At 62.3% G+C, this 13,327-nt stretch overlaps 1 protein-coding gene across 6 annotated transcripts in view; it reads left to right on the top strand.

Annotated features, from left to right (window-relative positions):
* Nacc2 (NACC family member 2) overlaps nucleotides 1-10,230 on the top strand; it is a 67,658-nt gene extending 57,428 nt beyond the window's left edge. For all 6 annotated transcript variants that reach the window (XM_021261681.2, XM_087182941.1, XM_021261680.2 and 3 more), the window contains 4 exons: nucleotides 2,330-2,494; nucleotides 3,944-4,049; nucleotides 4,476-4,573; nucleotides 5,650-10,230. In XM_021261681.2, coding sequence (XP_021117340.1) covers nucleotides 2,330-2,494; nucleotides 3,944-4,049; nucleotides 4,476-4,573; nucleotides 5,650-6,161 — 881 coding nt within the window. In that variant the 3' untranslated portion in view covers nucleotides 6,162-10,230. The remainder of the gene's footprint in view (nucleotides 1-2,329; nucleotides 2,495-3,943; nucleotides 4,050-4,475; nucleotides 4,574-5,649) is intronic.
* The last annotated feature ends 3,097 nt before the right edge of the window (nucleotides 10,231-13,327 follow it).

The following is a 13,327-nucleotide window of genomic DNA, read 5'->3' as shown; positions in this document are numbered from 1 at the left end:
TGCCCATCTGCGAGCTGCCCTTCCCGGGCTGCCGTTCTGGGAGCTGAGCCTCATTGATGGGGCTGCTGACAACAGCGGTGGGGGAAAGGGGGACCTCAGTGTGGCCGTAGAGTCACTTGCACCCCCAAGGGGCCTCCCACCAGCCCCTGGGCAAGGTCCTGCCTGACTTGTGCCCACTACGGGCATTCTGTCCACACCAGCTGCCGCCTGGCCCTGGCAGCCCCTGGTGGGCGCGAGCAGATTTGGAGCACCTCTGCAGATGAGCGGCTGCATCCCTGCCCGGGATATTTTTAGCTGCAGCACCCAGTGCTCGGCAAGGCAGAAATAGATGCGTCTTTTTTGGGTTCTGGTGCTGACGGTCCCTGCTCTCGGGGAGCCGGGCTGGGCTGGGGGGGTCGGTGCGTGCGGAGCGCAAACAACTTCTGCTGTTGGGAAAAACATCTCGCGCCGAGGTGGTTGTGGATGGGGAATTATTTCTGTTGGTGAACACTCTTTATGTAAATGCCACGGCGCTGCGCTCAACTGTGTAATCACAGCAGGCGGGGGGGGGGGCGCATAATTATGTTTAAAATATCATCCCAATCGGATTGTTTTCCGTGTTCCCTGAACCCGGAGACTCCCCGCTCGAACCCCCCACAGCTCTGCCCGGGAGGCCCCCACCCCTGCAGCCACCACCCCCTAGCCTCTCTCTCACCTTGGCTGTCTGCTGGTTCGGAGCCGTCCTCCTCCCTGAAATCCAGCCAGTCAGCCTGAAGGTCATGGCTGCTTGTGGGGAGCTGCTGGCGGATGCCACCCCGGGAGCAGCCCGAGGCCTTGCGGGATGGAGGGGGCTGGGGGCTGGGGACAGCATTGGAGACTTAGGTCTCAGGGCAGTGGCTCACTGGCTGGGCCTGTGTGAGGTCACCTCGTGTCCTGATGTTGGCCTGAGTGCTGGCTGGCTCTGCCCTCTGTCTGACCCAGGCCTTCTGCCCCTGAGCTGCAGGATTCGTGGGTTCTGGGCATCAAGCACCAGATCCTGTAAGGCGGCCCCTCCCTGGGGGCTTCTGACCCCAGCCTCCCCGAGCAGGACCTGCACCCAGGAGACCCAAGGCCCTTCCCCGGCCTGGAACACGGGGCTCACAAATGGCATCGTGCCCCAAGTGTGTGTGAGGGTTGCACCCTCCAGCCTCCCGTGGAGCAGAGTGTGGGGCTGCTGGCCCTGCGTGTCTGGGGGGCAGTGTGGGGCGGTCCAGGAGGGCGGCAGTCTGGGCGGGACCACCTGTTCCCCTCAGCACTGAGGGTGCCCTGCACAGTCAGTCTTGGAGGAGAGTAGAGGAGGACTGTGAGTGCCAGAGCAGATCCCAGCACCCCATGCTGGCTACAGTGTCCTGCTGGGGACGTGGCCAGGCCAGGCTGGTCAGGTGCCCAGGGCGGAGCCTGGCCGGGAGCCCCGTGGAGCCGATGCCCCCTGCAGGAGGCTTGGGGACGTCCGGGGCCCCTCTGGGAGGCAGCGCGGTGTGTAGCTTGCAGAGCAGCAGGTGCGGCTGTCCCTGATCCAGCCCAGTCCAGCCCGATGTGTCAGGAGCAGCAGGAGCAGCAGGAGGCGGGGGCGCCCCCAGACCCCACTCTGCTATTGACAGATATTTACAGAGCGGCTCCCTGCCAGGCTGGCCTGGTCCCAGGCTGTGTCCTCCTGCTTGTTAAGGTCCCACCCCTCACTGGGGAGCAGGCCGGTCCTGCTGGCTGCCTCTGGAGGGAGCTGCCCTAACAGGTCTGGGGTAACGGTTCTGGGCCCGCCTGCTCCCACTCTGTTCCTCCAGCAGCCGCTGCTCCGCCAGTCCCTGGGCCTGAGCCTTGGCTGCAGCTGCCGCACCCCCTGCCAGGCTGTCCTGCGTTCTGTTCCAGGTCCTGCCACCCTCAGCGCCATGGCCCTGGCCTGGGTGGGTGCCCTCACTGCCACGCCCTGAGCGACAGGATGAGGCCAGCAGGGGACTGGACAGGGTGATGCAGGGAGGCTGTCGTGCTGTGATTGCCCGGGCTGGCACAGGGCAGGTCCAGCCTGGGGCTCAAGGAGCATGGCAGAGCTGGGTACAATGATGCATGCCTGTGATCTCCACGGTCCGGGAAGCTGAGGCAGGGGGGTCTCAAGTTCAAGCTAAGCCACTGACTTCGTGAGACCCTATCTCAAAACATGTTCAAAAAGGGCTGGGGAGGTAGCTTAGTGTGAAGGCCCTGGGTTCAACCTCCAGAACTGCCAATAAAATAAAATAAATCAAAGCATTACAGCAGACAAGCAGAGCAGCCTGCCGGGCCACAGGTGCCCACCTAACGGGCTGGCTCTGTGTCGCAGTGCAAGAGAAGCCAGAGCCTGTGCCGCTGGAGAGCCGCTCCTGCGTCCTCATCCGCCGAGACCTCGTGGCGCTGCCCGCCAGCCTCATCAGCCAGATTGGCTACCGCTGTCACCCCAAGCTCTACTCCGAGGGGGACCCCGGCGAGAAGCTGGAGCTGGTGGCAGGTGAGTCCCCTCGCCGGACTGTACGCAAACGTCCGCTCACCTATTTGTTCAGAGCCATGAACAGTGCACTCATCACCAATCAGTCAAGAAGAACATCTTAAATTTCCTCTAATTTCCTCTTAGAAGAATGTGTCATTAAGGGGAGTTATTCAATTGAATTAATTTAGCATTTTAATTGAATCCCCTGGGCCGGCCCCGCTCCTGATTGGCTGGGAATGTGTTTGCGTGCACTTCAGTCTAGGTCACAGATAGAGTGATGCCACACACAGGTGTCATGGCATCCCCACCCCAAGTGCTTGGCTGCACCGGCCGGGAGGTGACCTCAGGCTCCAGGCGGCAGCTCGCAGTCCAGTGCAGCTCTGTAAGAACAGCGGCGCCGTCAGCCTGGGGGCCCACTTGGGTGGTGCCTGTGGCCAGAGTACTTGTCCTTCCGGGGCTGGACTTCACTAGATCTTACGGCTCTTTGTAGATTTTTAAGCACTCACGGCCCTGTCATCCCATGTGGCTGTTGAGTCGTTTCTTCCCTTGGTTTCTGGAGAAAGTCCTCCACGTGGGGGTGGGCGGGGTCCCTGGAGCAACCACCCAGGCCTCAGCCGCTCGGGGTCCTGCCTGTCGGCGCCCTGGCCGCACACCCTGGCAGTCTGGTGCCCACGTCCCCACTGTCCCGTCTGCTGTGAGCCCCCACCATCCACCTGTTCCCTGAGCCCCTGTCCCTGCTGGCCTGGGTGAATGGGGGTTCGGGGGTCCCTCCCGTGTAGATGTGGGGCCTGGAAGAGGCAGCCTGGCCCCCACACCCAGGGTCAGCCTGTGTTCAGGGTACAGGTTGGAGAGGTGGCCAGGGAGGGCCAGGGACAGCTGAGCCCTGGCTGGGAGGGGACCTGGGCTCCATGAAGCTTGCCTACGGGCAAGGTCTCCCTGGGCAACAGCAGGTCCCTGGGAGAGAGGACAGGCAGTCCTTGTGCTCTCACAGACCCTAGGAAACCCAGACAGGACAGGGAAGGCTTGGGGGACCTTCGGGTTTCCACCCTGCTCTTTCCCGGGGCCACGTCCATGTCCATGAGGCCTCCCCGCTGTTCCTGTCGCTCTGCCTTTCACCCGCCCACACTCTGGGGACTCGCCCAGGGCAGGGCCAGGTCTCTACAGGCTCACTGACACAGCGTGGCCCCGGCCCTGCCCTCTGGGACCCCTCACTACCGAGGCTCTGTGGAACCTGGGAAGGGCCAGGGCAGCCCCTTGGTGCTGTTCCTGGGGCGACTGAGGCTGGGGTGGCCCCGTCCTGCCGACAGGACAGCGAGGAGCTTGGTACCCCTGGGGGGGGGGGGCACCGGGGCAGCGTGTGCAGTGCCCGCCAGGCGGGGCCAAGACTCCCCATCACAGGACCCGACGGCCACCAGGAGGCCACAAGCCGAGGTGGCCCCGGGCCTCACACTGCATGTTTGCCGGCCACAGGCTCTGGGGTCTACATCACGCGTGGCCAGCTCATGAACTGCCACCTCTGCGCAGGGGTGAAGCACAAGGTCTTGCTGCGGAGGCTCCTGGCCACCTTCTTCGACAGGTAGGTGGGGACAGAGTCAGAGAGCCGACGGCACCAGAGGCCCTCACCGTGAGCTCGGGTTGGGTTCACAGCCTCCTGATGCCTCCGTGTGGCCGTCTGGGGGGGGGGTGGCTCCAGGGAAGGGCACGCCCTCTGAGGCCGGGCCCAGGCTGGGCAGGGACGGCTTACCGGGGGTTCCCCAAAGGCTGATACTCCCTAAACAGAGCAGAAGTCATGGGTTCCCCATCGCGTGGCCAGCACGGCGTCTCGGCCCAGTTGCTGGGGACCAGGCCTGTCCTGAGCCTTTGAGGGCGGCTGCCTGCTCCCCGCTGTCCTGTGACCCAGGACAAGCACATGCTCTGAGGGTGGCCACCGGGGCAGTTGGGGCCCTGGGTCCCGTGGCCCCGAAGTCTCACCCTGCACCCTCCGTGCTCTGCCCTCTGCCAGGAACACGCTGGCCAACAGCTGTGGCACCGGTATCCGCTCGTCCACCAGCGACCCGAGCCGCAAGCCGCTGGACAGCCGGGTCCTGAACGCTGTGAAACGTAAGTGGCCAGGGTGCTGGGTTCGGGAGTCTCCCGAGCCCCTGGGGGTTCAGTTCCTGCCTGGAGGAAGGGCAGGTGGGGGGTCCCTGGGGCGGCCCCAGCAGAAGAGAGGAGAGCAGCAGCACCCCGCCGGTGTCGGGGTGCTAATGTCCTTGGTGGGTTTCCAAGTGTGATGAATTCAGCTGCGAAACTATTTTAATATGTGAAATAGATCTAATTTTCCTTTTTGAACAAAACCCCTTATTTACATGTTGAGGTTATTTTGAGCCTCTGCCATCTGCTCGGCTGGCTCCTGCCTCCCGCTCCGGGTGGTGGTGGGGCCTGGTCCATCTCCATGGCCACTGCCCGTGCTCAGCCCCGTGGCCCCACGGAGGATGAAGCCCCTGCCCCTCACCCTCCCAGGCGGCCTGGCCAAGAGCACAGTCCCCATGACCATCAGCATGGGAGACTCTCTTATTTTCTTGCTTTAAAAAATCCCTGGTGTGGGGCTGGGGATTTAGCTCAGTGGTACCGCGCCTGCCTCACAAGCGCCAGGCCCTGAGTTCAATCCCTGGTACCCAAAAACCAAACCAAAACAAAACAAAAAGTCCCTGGTGAGGCTGATCTCATTTTGTAGCAGAAGGGCCTTGGCAGTTGGTAATTACAGACGCACAACTCCGGGTGACAGCCCGGCCGGGCCGATGTGTGTGAGGTGCTGGTGCTGGCCCAGCGGCCCTGGGGTGGGGGACCTGCTGCTGACCTGGTGTAACTGGGGACCCAGGCCCCCGGCTGGGTCCCTGTGGAGAAAGGGAGGGCTCTTGATTGGTGGCAGTGCCTGCCATCTGTTGCTCCTGAGACCTGGGACAAGCCGACTCCTCTCCGGGACCCTCTGAATGCTCATGGTCTGGGCTGGCGAGGCCCGGAGACCACCTTTGGGCTGGGGTGAGCTCCAGGACGAGCGGTGACAGAGGGCCTGCTGCAGACTAGGAGTGCCCGGGGCCTCGCCGGTTCGGGAGCTGGGACAGGTGGGCGGGTCCGCTGCCCCATCCCCCAGGCTCACCGTGGCTCGGGACCCTGTCCCGCCCTGCCTCCCGCAGTGTACTGTCAGAACTTCGCCCCCAGCTTCAAGGAGAGCGAGATGAACGTCATCGCTGCGGACATGTGCACCAATGCCCGCCGGGTCCGCAAGCGCTGGCTGCCCAAGATCAAGTCCATGCTGCCCGAGGGTGTGGAGATGTACCGCACCGTCATGGGCGCCTCGGCCACCGGCCTGCCCCTCGACCCTGAGTTTCCGCCCACCGCCGCGCAGGTGTTCGAGCAGCGCATCTATGCCGAGCGGCGGAGCGACGCGGCCACCATCGTGGCTCTGAGAACTGATGCTGTGAACGTGGATCTGAGTGCGGCTGCCAACCCTGCCTTTGACGCCGGTGAGGAGGCGGATGGGGCCGGCTCGGTCATCCAGGAGGTGGCCGCCCCTGAGCCACTGCCCGACGGCCAGAGCCCCCCGCAGCCGTTCGAGCAGGGCAGCGCCAGCTCCAGCAGGCCCCAGACGCCGGCCAGCGCCCCGGCCACCAGGAGGCCCGAGGGCACCTACGCAGGGACTTTGTAAGAGGGGCCGGCAGGGCCGACTCTCGAGGGACAGTGCTAAGCTGCTTGCATGCGTTACTAATACAAACAAATGTGATCAAGCCACTTACCTACTGAACTGCTACTGCTGCCTGACAAAAATGTGATTTTTATTCTGCCTGTATTTAAATGGATGAAGGAAAATGCACTCACTATACTGTAAACAGCTAGGCCACTGGCCACCACGCTGGGAGCAAGGCCCCGGGCTCCTTTTTGATACCGCGAGGGCAGTCTGCTCCTGTAGCTTCTTCTCCCCTTCCGGGAGGGGCGAAAGGCCTCCAGCCCCGGCGCCCGGCCCTGCCCTGCCTCGCCCGCACTTCCTGCTCCTCCTGCCCCAGAAGAGGAAGGGACAGCGGCTGGGAGTGGGGTAACACTCCGTTTCTTACCGTGGGGCAGCCCAGGGTCTCCAGGGCCAAACCCTGCTCGTTTTCCTTCTTCCTGAGATGCCATCTGCGTGGGTGAGTGTGTGCGGGGAGTGTGCATGTGTGGGTGAGTGTGTATGTGTGTGTGTGCACGCGTGCCCGCGTGTGAGCGTGGACCAGTGATGTACCGTGACGGCTTTGCTGGTCACCAGGGGTGGAGGACGCATGCCGCGTTCTCCACCAGCCCGTCTTCACTCTGCCTCCCACCCCTGTGCTGCGGCTCCCCAGCCCCCCTGGAGGCCCGGCTGCCCCCCACCTGCCCATGGGCTCCCCACACTGGGCCACCTTGGGTCCTGCACAGCTGCAGCCACCCTCTGACGCCCCAGCCACTCTGGGATTTTGCTTGTTTGGTGTTTTCCTTTAGTTCAGATCTATTTCATATATGGTTTGGAAACTTTTAGACCCAACAGAGCAAAAAATGGGGAGGGGCAGATGTCCATGTCCCCAGCCTACCACAGATCAGGGGTGCTTGCAAACCTGTGCCCAGTCCTCGAGCCAGGGTCTGCTCACCTCCCGCTAGAGCCAGAGGGGTTTCAGGGCTTCAGCTGGGACACATGCAGTCTGAGCTCAGGGGCCCCTCCTGCCACCTCTGCAGTGCCTGGGGCTACAGAGGCTGGCAGCAGGCGCAGGCCTGGGCTGGGCAGTCGGGGACGAGGACAGGTGGGAACAGGAAAGAGGTCCCAGGGGCTGCCGACTAGCATGAAGCTGGAGTGCTCACTGTAAGTTGGAAGCTTGGCTTCCAAGAAGCGGCGCGCAGGTGATTGGATATACTCCTGGCCACCCACCTGGGGGTCTCATCCCTGCCTGCAGAGCCTTGCAGCTCCCAGTCTGGCCAGGGACCCCATTCCAAGACTTGATGGTCTGTGTCCCGTTCCTCTGTCCACCCTGGGCCTCGCCTGGCACCTCCTGTGTGTACACAGGCTGAGCAGGCTCACCAGCCACGGTGGGGCTGAGGTGTGGTTTCCACCTCCCCACCCACCTCCCCACTTCTGCGGGCGCTGCCCTCCCCAGTTACGGGGAGACTCCTCCTGCTCTCTGGAAAGCTCTGGCGGCTTTGGAGGGCTGGGGGCCGTGGGTGAGGACTAGGGCAGAGCTTGGGGCCCGAGCCTGGGGAGACCCGTGCATTCCTAGAGCAGCTCTTGGTTCTCACCCAGGGCTGGAGCCCCCGGCCCAGAGCTGCCCCCTCTGCCCCTCCACCCCCATCTCAGGCCCCATCTCCCGGGTTGGAGTCCCCGGGGCTTCCGAGGGCCTGGACCAAGCCTCGCTGGCGCCAGAGGGGCTGTGGGTGGTGGAGATGGTGGGTGAGGGTGAGCCGCACCCTGGCCCTCTGCAGTTTTCCTTCATCTGCCCCACACCCCCCGCCCCCAAATGTGCACTTTAATTTGACCATCCCTGGGGACCTTTGAGAGACAGGAGGGCTCTGTCCCCACCGACACTCCACAGTGGGCACGGCCCCCACCCTGGGCCAGCACAGGAGGGTGCTGCCGGCTGCTGGAGAGGTGGCCGCACGTCCTGCCTGGCCTCTGCTCGGGTAGCACAATGTCCCTCCACCCCGTCCCTCAATTGTTTATAATCGCTGTCTGTTTTGTTGTTCTGGGTAAGGAAGGCAAGAGCTATAGGTAAAACTTAGTACTTCAATGTGAATGGGTTCTGAGCTCTCCCTGTGCCCCGGGCGGGCCAGGCCGAGCGTTTTGCACTAATGTGTCCCGCGGTGGACGTGGTGGGGCGCGTTCGCAGACGTGCGTGGCCGATGATTGTACCTGCCGGGTGCTCCCTCCCCACCTGAATGTACCGCGGGGCAGGCAGCGGGCCCGGGCTCGGAGGGGCCTTCCAGAGTGCCTTAGCATCTTTTGATCATTTTTCCCAAGGGAAACCAATTAAGAACCCCGGACCCCCCCCCTTCCTTTGTTTACAAGATGACTAATTCCAGAATCGGGGCGTCTCGTCCCGCCAGTGTGACCCGACTCACCCAGACCCTGTAGGCGAGAGGCGAGCCACTCAGTATTTATGAGATGTCTGCACCCCTATTCCTAAGCTTGACTACTAGCAATACGCATATACTATATAGAGTTATTATAGAGCTAAGTTATATCGGCGCCTTTCCTGGAGGACAGTCGGACTGACCATGCTGGAGCTGCTGAGGCGGGTGCTGGCCTGGGTCCAGCCACCGGCCCGGCCTCCCTCCATCCCCTCCCTCGGAGAGGGGGCGGCCCAGGAGGCAGCTGGGACAAGTGCAAAAGGTCCAGAGGAAGGAACCAGAGACGGGACAGATACTGTGAGCTTGGTGGGGCCGCCCGCCTGGCCGGCGCACCTCGGTACTTGAATTCTGTTCTTCTTTCCTGCCCCGGGCCCACACACCCGTGTTCTCTGTGGTTGCTTCAGTTGCATCTGATTTGGTGTCTTCCTTTGCCCCTGAATGTGGACACTGCGTGAGAGCCGCCCAGTGTCCCGTGTTGGGTGGCCGCTGGATGGGTGCCCGGGAAGACTGGCTGTGTGGTCTTCCTCCTCCTCCCTGCAAGCTCACCAAAGTGCTGTGTTTAGCGCCAGGCGGACAGGGGTAGAGGCGCCTAGCATGGCTGTTGGGGCCGGGCTGCCCCCTTGAGGGAACCTTGGTGTGCCTGGTGTTGCCCGTTCAGCAGCTGGCACCTGTGAGCCCTGCCCTGCCTCATCCTGCTGAGGTCCCCTCCAACGGGTTCTTCCGCAAGTCTGCGGGTGTGGGCGGGGGCTGCTGGACGCGGAGGACACCTGTCTGCTGGGCCGGGCCGGGCCGGAGCGCGCAGCTGTCAGCTTTAACTACTGAGTCAGGACACGCTGCAGCAGCCAGCCATCACACGGTGGCCGGCAAGCGTGCGGGCTCGGTACAGACGTTTCTCAGATGGCAAAGGTGTTCGGCTTTCGTTTGTTTTGTTTTGTTGAAAAATGAAAAGAAATGGGAAATGATGCAGAATCTAAAGCTTTCAGATTGGACAACTTGCCTGTGTTCTGATCAGTCGCCTCCATCGTTAGCATTTTGCACACAATTGTGATTTTTATGTCAAAAGAAGCCAAAACTTGCAATACTATTTTTAGCAGACAAAAAAAAAAAAAAAAGAAACCAGAGCTAAGTATAAAATGTATAAATATTTTCGACTTGAACATTCAGATGGCACTGGGTGCAAATAGAACATTCATCCTTCCGACAGAATGTTTGGAGAAGTGACTTAAAAAGGAGATGGTTATTTTACAGGATCTGTCTGGGGTTGGCCTAGTACTGTAACTCACACCTGTTAAAAAATAAGTCAATGAAGGCAATTGTTCCTGTGCTGTAAAGGAGGGCCTCCCAGAGCCACTGATTTAGATTCAGCTGCCGAAGACGCTGGCTTTTTGTTTTCCTTTAAGGAGGAGGAAGCTTTTGTTTTGCTCTTCCTGCATCCTTCCTCACTCCCTTTCTGTGCTGTTTTCTGTAGTGACGAGACTGTTAACTTTGTAGCCATGGCTGACAACACTGTATCGAAAACTAAACAACCGCCAGGTGCGCGGAGCGACCAGGGGAAGGAAAGGCCATGACTGCCGAGCAAAAGATGTCACCGTTAATTGTAAAGCGCTTTGTAAAATTCACATTTACAGAATAATAAAGTCAGTTCAAACCCACGGTTCCTAGGCTTTGCTTGGCTAGTGAGGCTGGGGCGGGGGGGGATGTGCAGAAGTCAAAGGGCTGGGTTCTGGGGCCAGTGGCTACCCACGCCAAAGGGTCCCCGTCTTGGGATCCGGGGCAGGGAAGGCCCATCCCCAGGGTGGCCCAGAGGGACAGGAATCTGACCAGGGTCCAGGGCTGCTGACACCTCTCCCTGACCCGAGCCCACATGCCACCAGGCAGTCATGGTTTCATTGTCTGCAAACTGGGACGATGTCCTCGTCCTGGCTGGCCTCCCGCCCCCAGGTGGATAGAGGGCCCTTGGGGTGGGCAGAGCCGTCCCCAGTGTGACCCAAGCCCTGGACCCAGGCTGGTCCCAGCCTTCATCTCTGGACCCTGCTCCCCGGGCCCAGGCCTGGCAGCTGCCCCTGTGTACCCTGAGCAGGCCTGGTCAGGTGCGAAGCCTGGAGCCAGCCGCTTGGGTCCCACCTGGGGTCCTCCTGGGGCTTCCTGCACCTCAGATGTGGCCTGTCTGTGGCGCCACCTCACCAGGCAGGCAGCATGCTGTGGGTCCATTTCACAGCTGGGTCCCCAGGCAAAGGTCCCCTAGAGCCAGAGCCCACAGGAACTTGAGGCAAAGTGAGGAGGTTTCCGCCTAGGCCCTCTGCACTGAGGGACACCCCATGCCAATGGAAGTGCTGCCTAGGGTCCCGGAGCCAGCCCCTCCTGCAGGACTCCGGCATCACACTGTCCCTGCCTGGAAAGCCAGGGGACCAGGTCTCAGGTGCGGGTGGGACACCCCAGCCTGCCTGTCTCCGCCCAGCCCCAGGGCTCAGGTGAATGCATCCATGTCCATGTCCTATGAGGGCCCCCCTGGCCTTGGCAGCCCCCACATCTGGCTCTTCACCACTGGCCGGGGATTGCGTGGGCTGAGTGCCCAGCTGGTCGGCAGCTCAAGGAGGCCCCAGAGGCCAAACACAATTGAGTCCCCAGGCCCCAGCAGCCAGGAAGGCTGAGGCCCAGGTGGCGTGTGGGGTGGGATTGGCAGGAGGGTGTCTCAGCTGGGACCCGGGAATCCTGGCTCCGAACGGCCCTGCCCCACCCTACAGAAGCCCCAGTCTCTCTGGCCTTCCAGAAGGGGGGGAGCTGACAGTTGTCATCAGAGCTCTGTCCGCCCCTCCGCCCCTCCGTGGGGCCTGTGCCCTTGAAGCTTTGTCCCAGCCCCTTGAGTCGGAACATCAGCCCCTCATGCCCTTCGTCCTGCACGCAGGGAGGAGAGGCCCAGCACAAAGTTTCAGGCCTGGGAAGGGAGCCTGGAGAGGCCTGGCTGGTGCTGCGCATCCTGACCACCTGGTGGCGGCTCCTCCCCACAGTGCTGTCCTTGGCCACAGCTCCTTATCCACCCACAGGACGGAGAGTCCCAGCCTGGAAGAGCCTGGTCCCTACTGCCCTGCCTGTGTCCTTCCTTCGGGAGAGCCAGGTGCGTGGTCACGGGCCACCTGTCAGGACGGCTGGGGGCAGTGGCTCTGCCTCGTCTGCTCTGCCTGCGGAACCCAGGGGCCACCCAGGCCAGGACACAAGGCGCAGGCAGGAGGTGGACCCCACGCCCCGTGGGCTGTGCCACTCAGAGAGTGAGGAGGCCTGGAGCAGCTTGGTCCCTGCCCACAAGGGCGCCGAGGCCACCACACTCCCTGGGAGTCTGGCCCTCCATGGTGACGGCGAGGGCACTGAAAGGCTGGTGGATGGCGTGGGAAACTCAGGGCGGCCCCCGTGGGAGTGCAGCTGCCTGGAGTGGAGGCTGGGTGGAGGCTGGAGCTGGGGTCTGCTTCCCCGAGGTCTGTGGAGGGGTGTCCCAGCCCCCTTTCCAGGGGCCCAGCTGCAGGTGATAGCTTGGGAGCTTGGGGGGCGGGCACTCAGGCAGAGAGCAGGGACGCTGGCACCCCAGACTCCCACGAGGGCCTTGCTTGGCAGAGATGAGACTTCCGGCCAGGTGGGCTGTGCACCGCTCTGTCCTGGTCCATCAGGTCGGGTGGGACAGTGGAGACCAGAGGAGGGGCCAGCCGTGCCCCTCTGGTTCCCGAACACTGTGTTCATCAGGGCACCAGACAGGCCTGCCCCTGCCATGCGGCCCGGGGTGCCCGGCCAGGCCCTCGCTTCCCTCAGCCCCATCCCGGGGTGTCTCTGCCCTCAGCACCTCCTCCGCTGTCCACCTGGATGCCATAATGTGGTGCACGATGGGGTACAGAAGGTCCAGGCGGAGGTAGAAAGCAACCTCCACAGGCTGCAGGGAGTGCAGGGTGGTGTGTGTGACCTCGCACCCCGGGCTGCGCAGGGGCCGCTTCCTGCATGGTCTGCATTCCCAACAGCCGCACCTCCAGGACCAAGTTAAACAGCCAGCTGGCTGAGGACACCCCAAAGGGCCCTCAGCACACAGGGCCCCGCCACTGCCGACCTCCAGCCCGGCCCTGACTTTTTAAATCCTCCGCTCATTTGGCAAAGTGAAAGCACCCTAGCCCCTGACTGGGCAGGAGGGTGAGGTAGATAGGGGCCACTCACACCCCACCCCTACACAGGAGGGGCCAGCAAAGCCAAGCTGAGGACAGATCCACGGGCCGCATGGGCACTGGGATGGACAGAGGGCTCACCCAGGTCATGATTCGGGGCTGTGAAGAGAGGTGAGAGCCAGGTGTGCTGGAGTGAGCTTGCTGCCCCCAGCTACGTGGGAGGCTGAGGCAGGCAGATCAGCAGATTGAAGCCAGCATGGGAAACTGCAAAGGATCCTGTCTCAAAATAAAGCTTTAAAAGGGCTAGGGTGCAGCTCAGTGGCAGAGCGCTTGCCTAGCGTGCACCAGGCCCTGGGGCTCATCTCCAACATGGAAGAAGACGGCCGTGTGGATTCAGGGATGGGTACAGGACTCTGAGTTCACCTTTACTCACTACGCTGTCTGCACCCTTGGTCCGGGTGGTCACCGTCTGTGAGTCTACATCCTGCAAGGCAGAGGCCAAGTCTGCCCCCCAGAGGACCTGGGCGCTCGCTGGGCCTCACAGCAGAGCACAAGTGGGCCCTGGGCTGGGGCTCTGCGTCCTCTGGGGTAGCAATGAGCGCAGAGTCCC

The sequence above is a fragment of the Heterocephalus glaber genome, unplaced genomic scaffold (assembly GCF_053883595.1).
Source record: "Heterocephalus glaber isolate CG9 unplaced genomic scaffold, H.glaber_assembly_v1.0 deba00001479, whole genome shotgun sequence".
Lineage (NCBI taxonomy): Eukaryota > Metazoa > Chordata > Mammalia > Rodentia > Bathyergidae > Heterocephalus > Heterocephalus glaber.
Note: the sequence above shows the minus strand (reverse complement) of the source record. Positions and strands in the feature narration are given on the sequence as shown.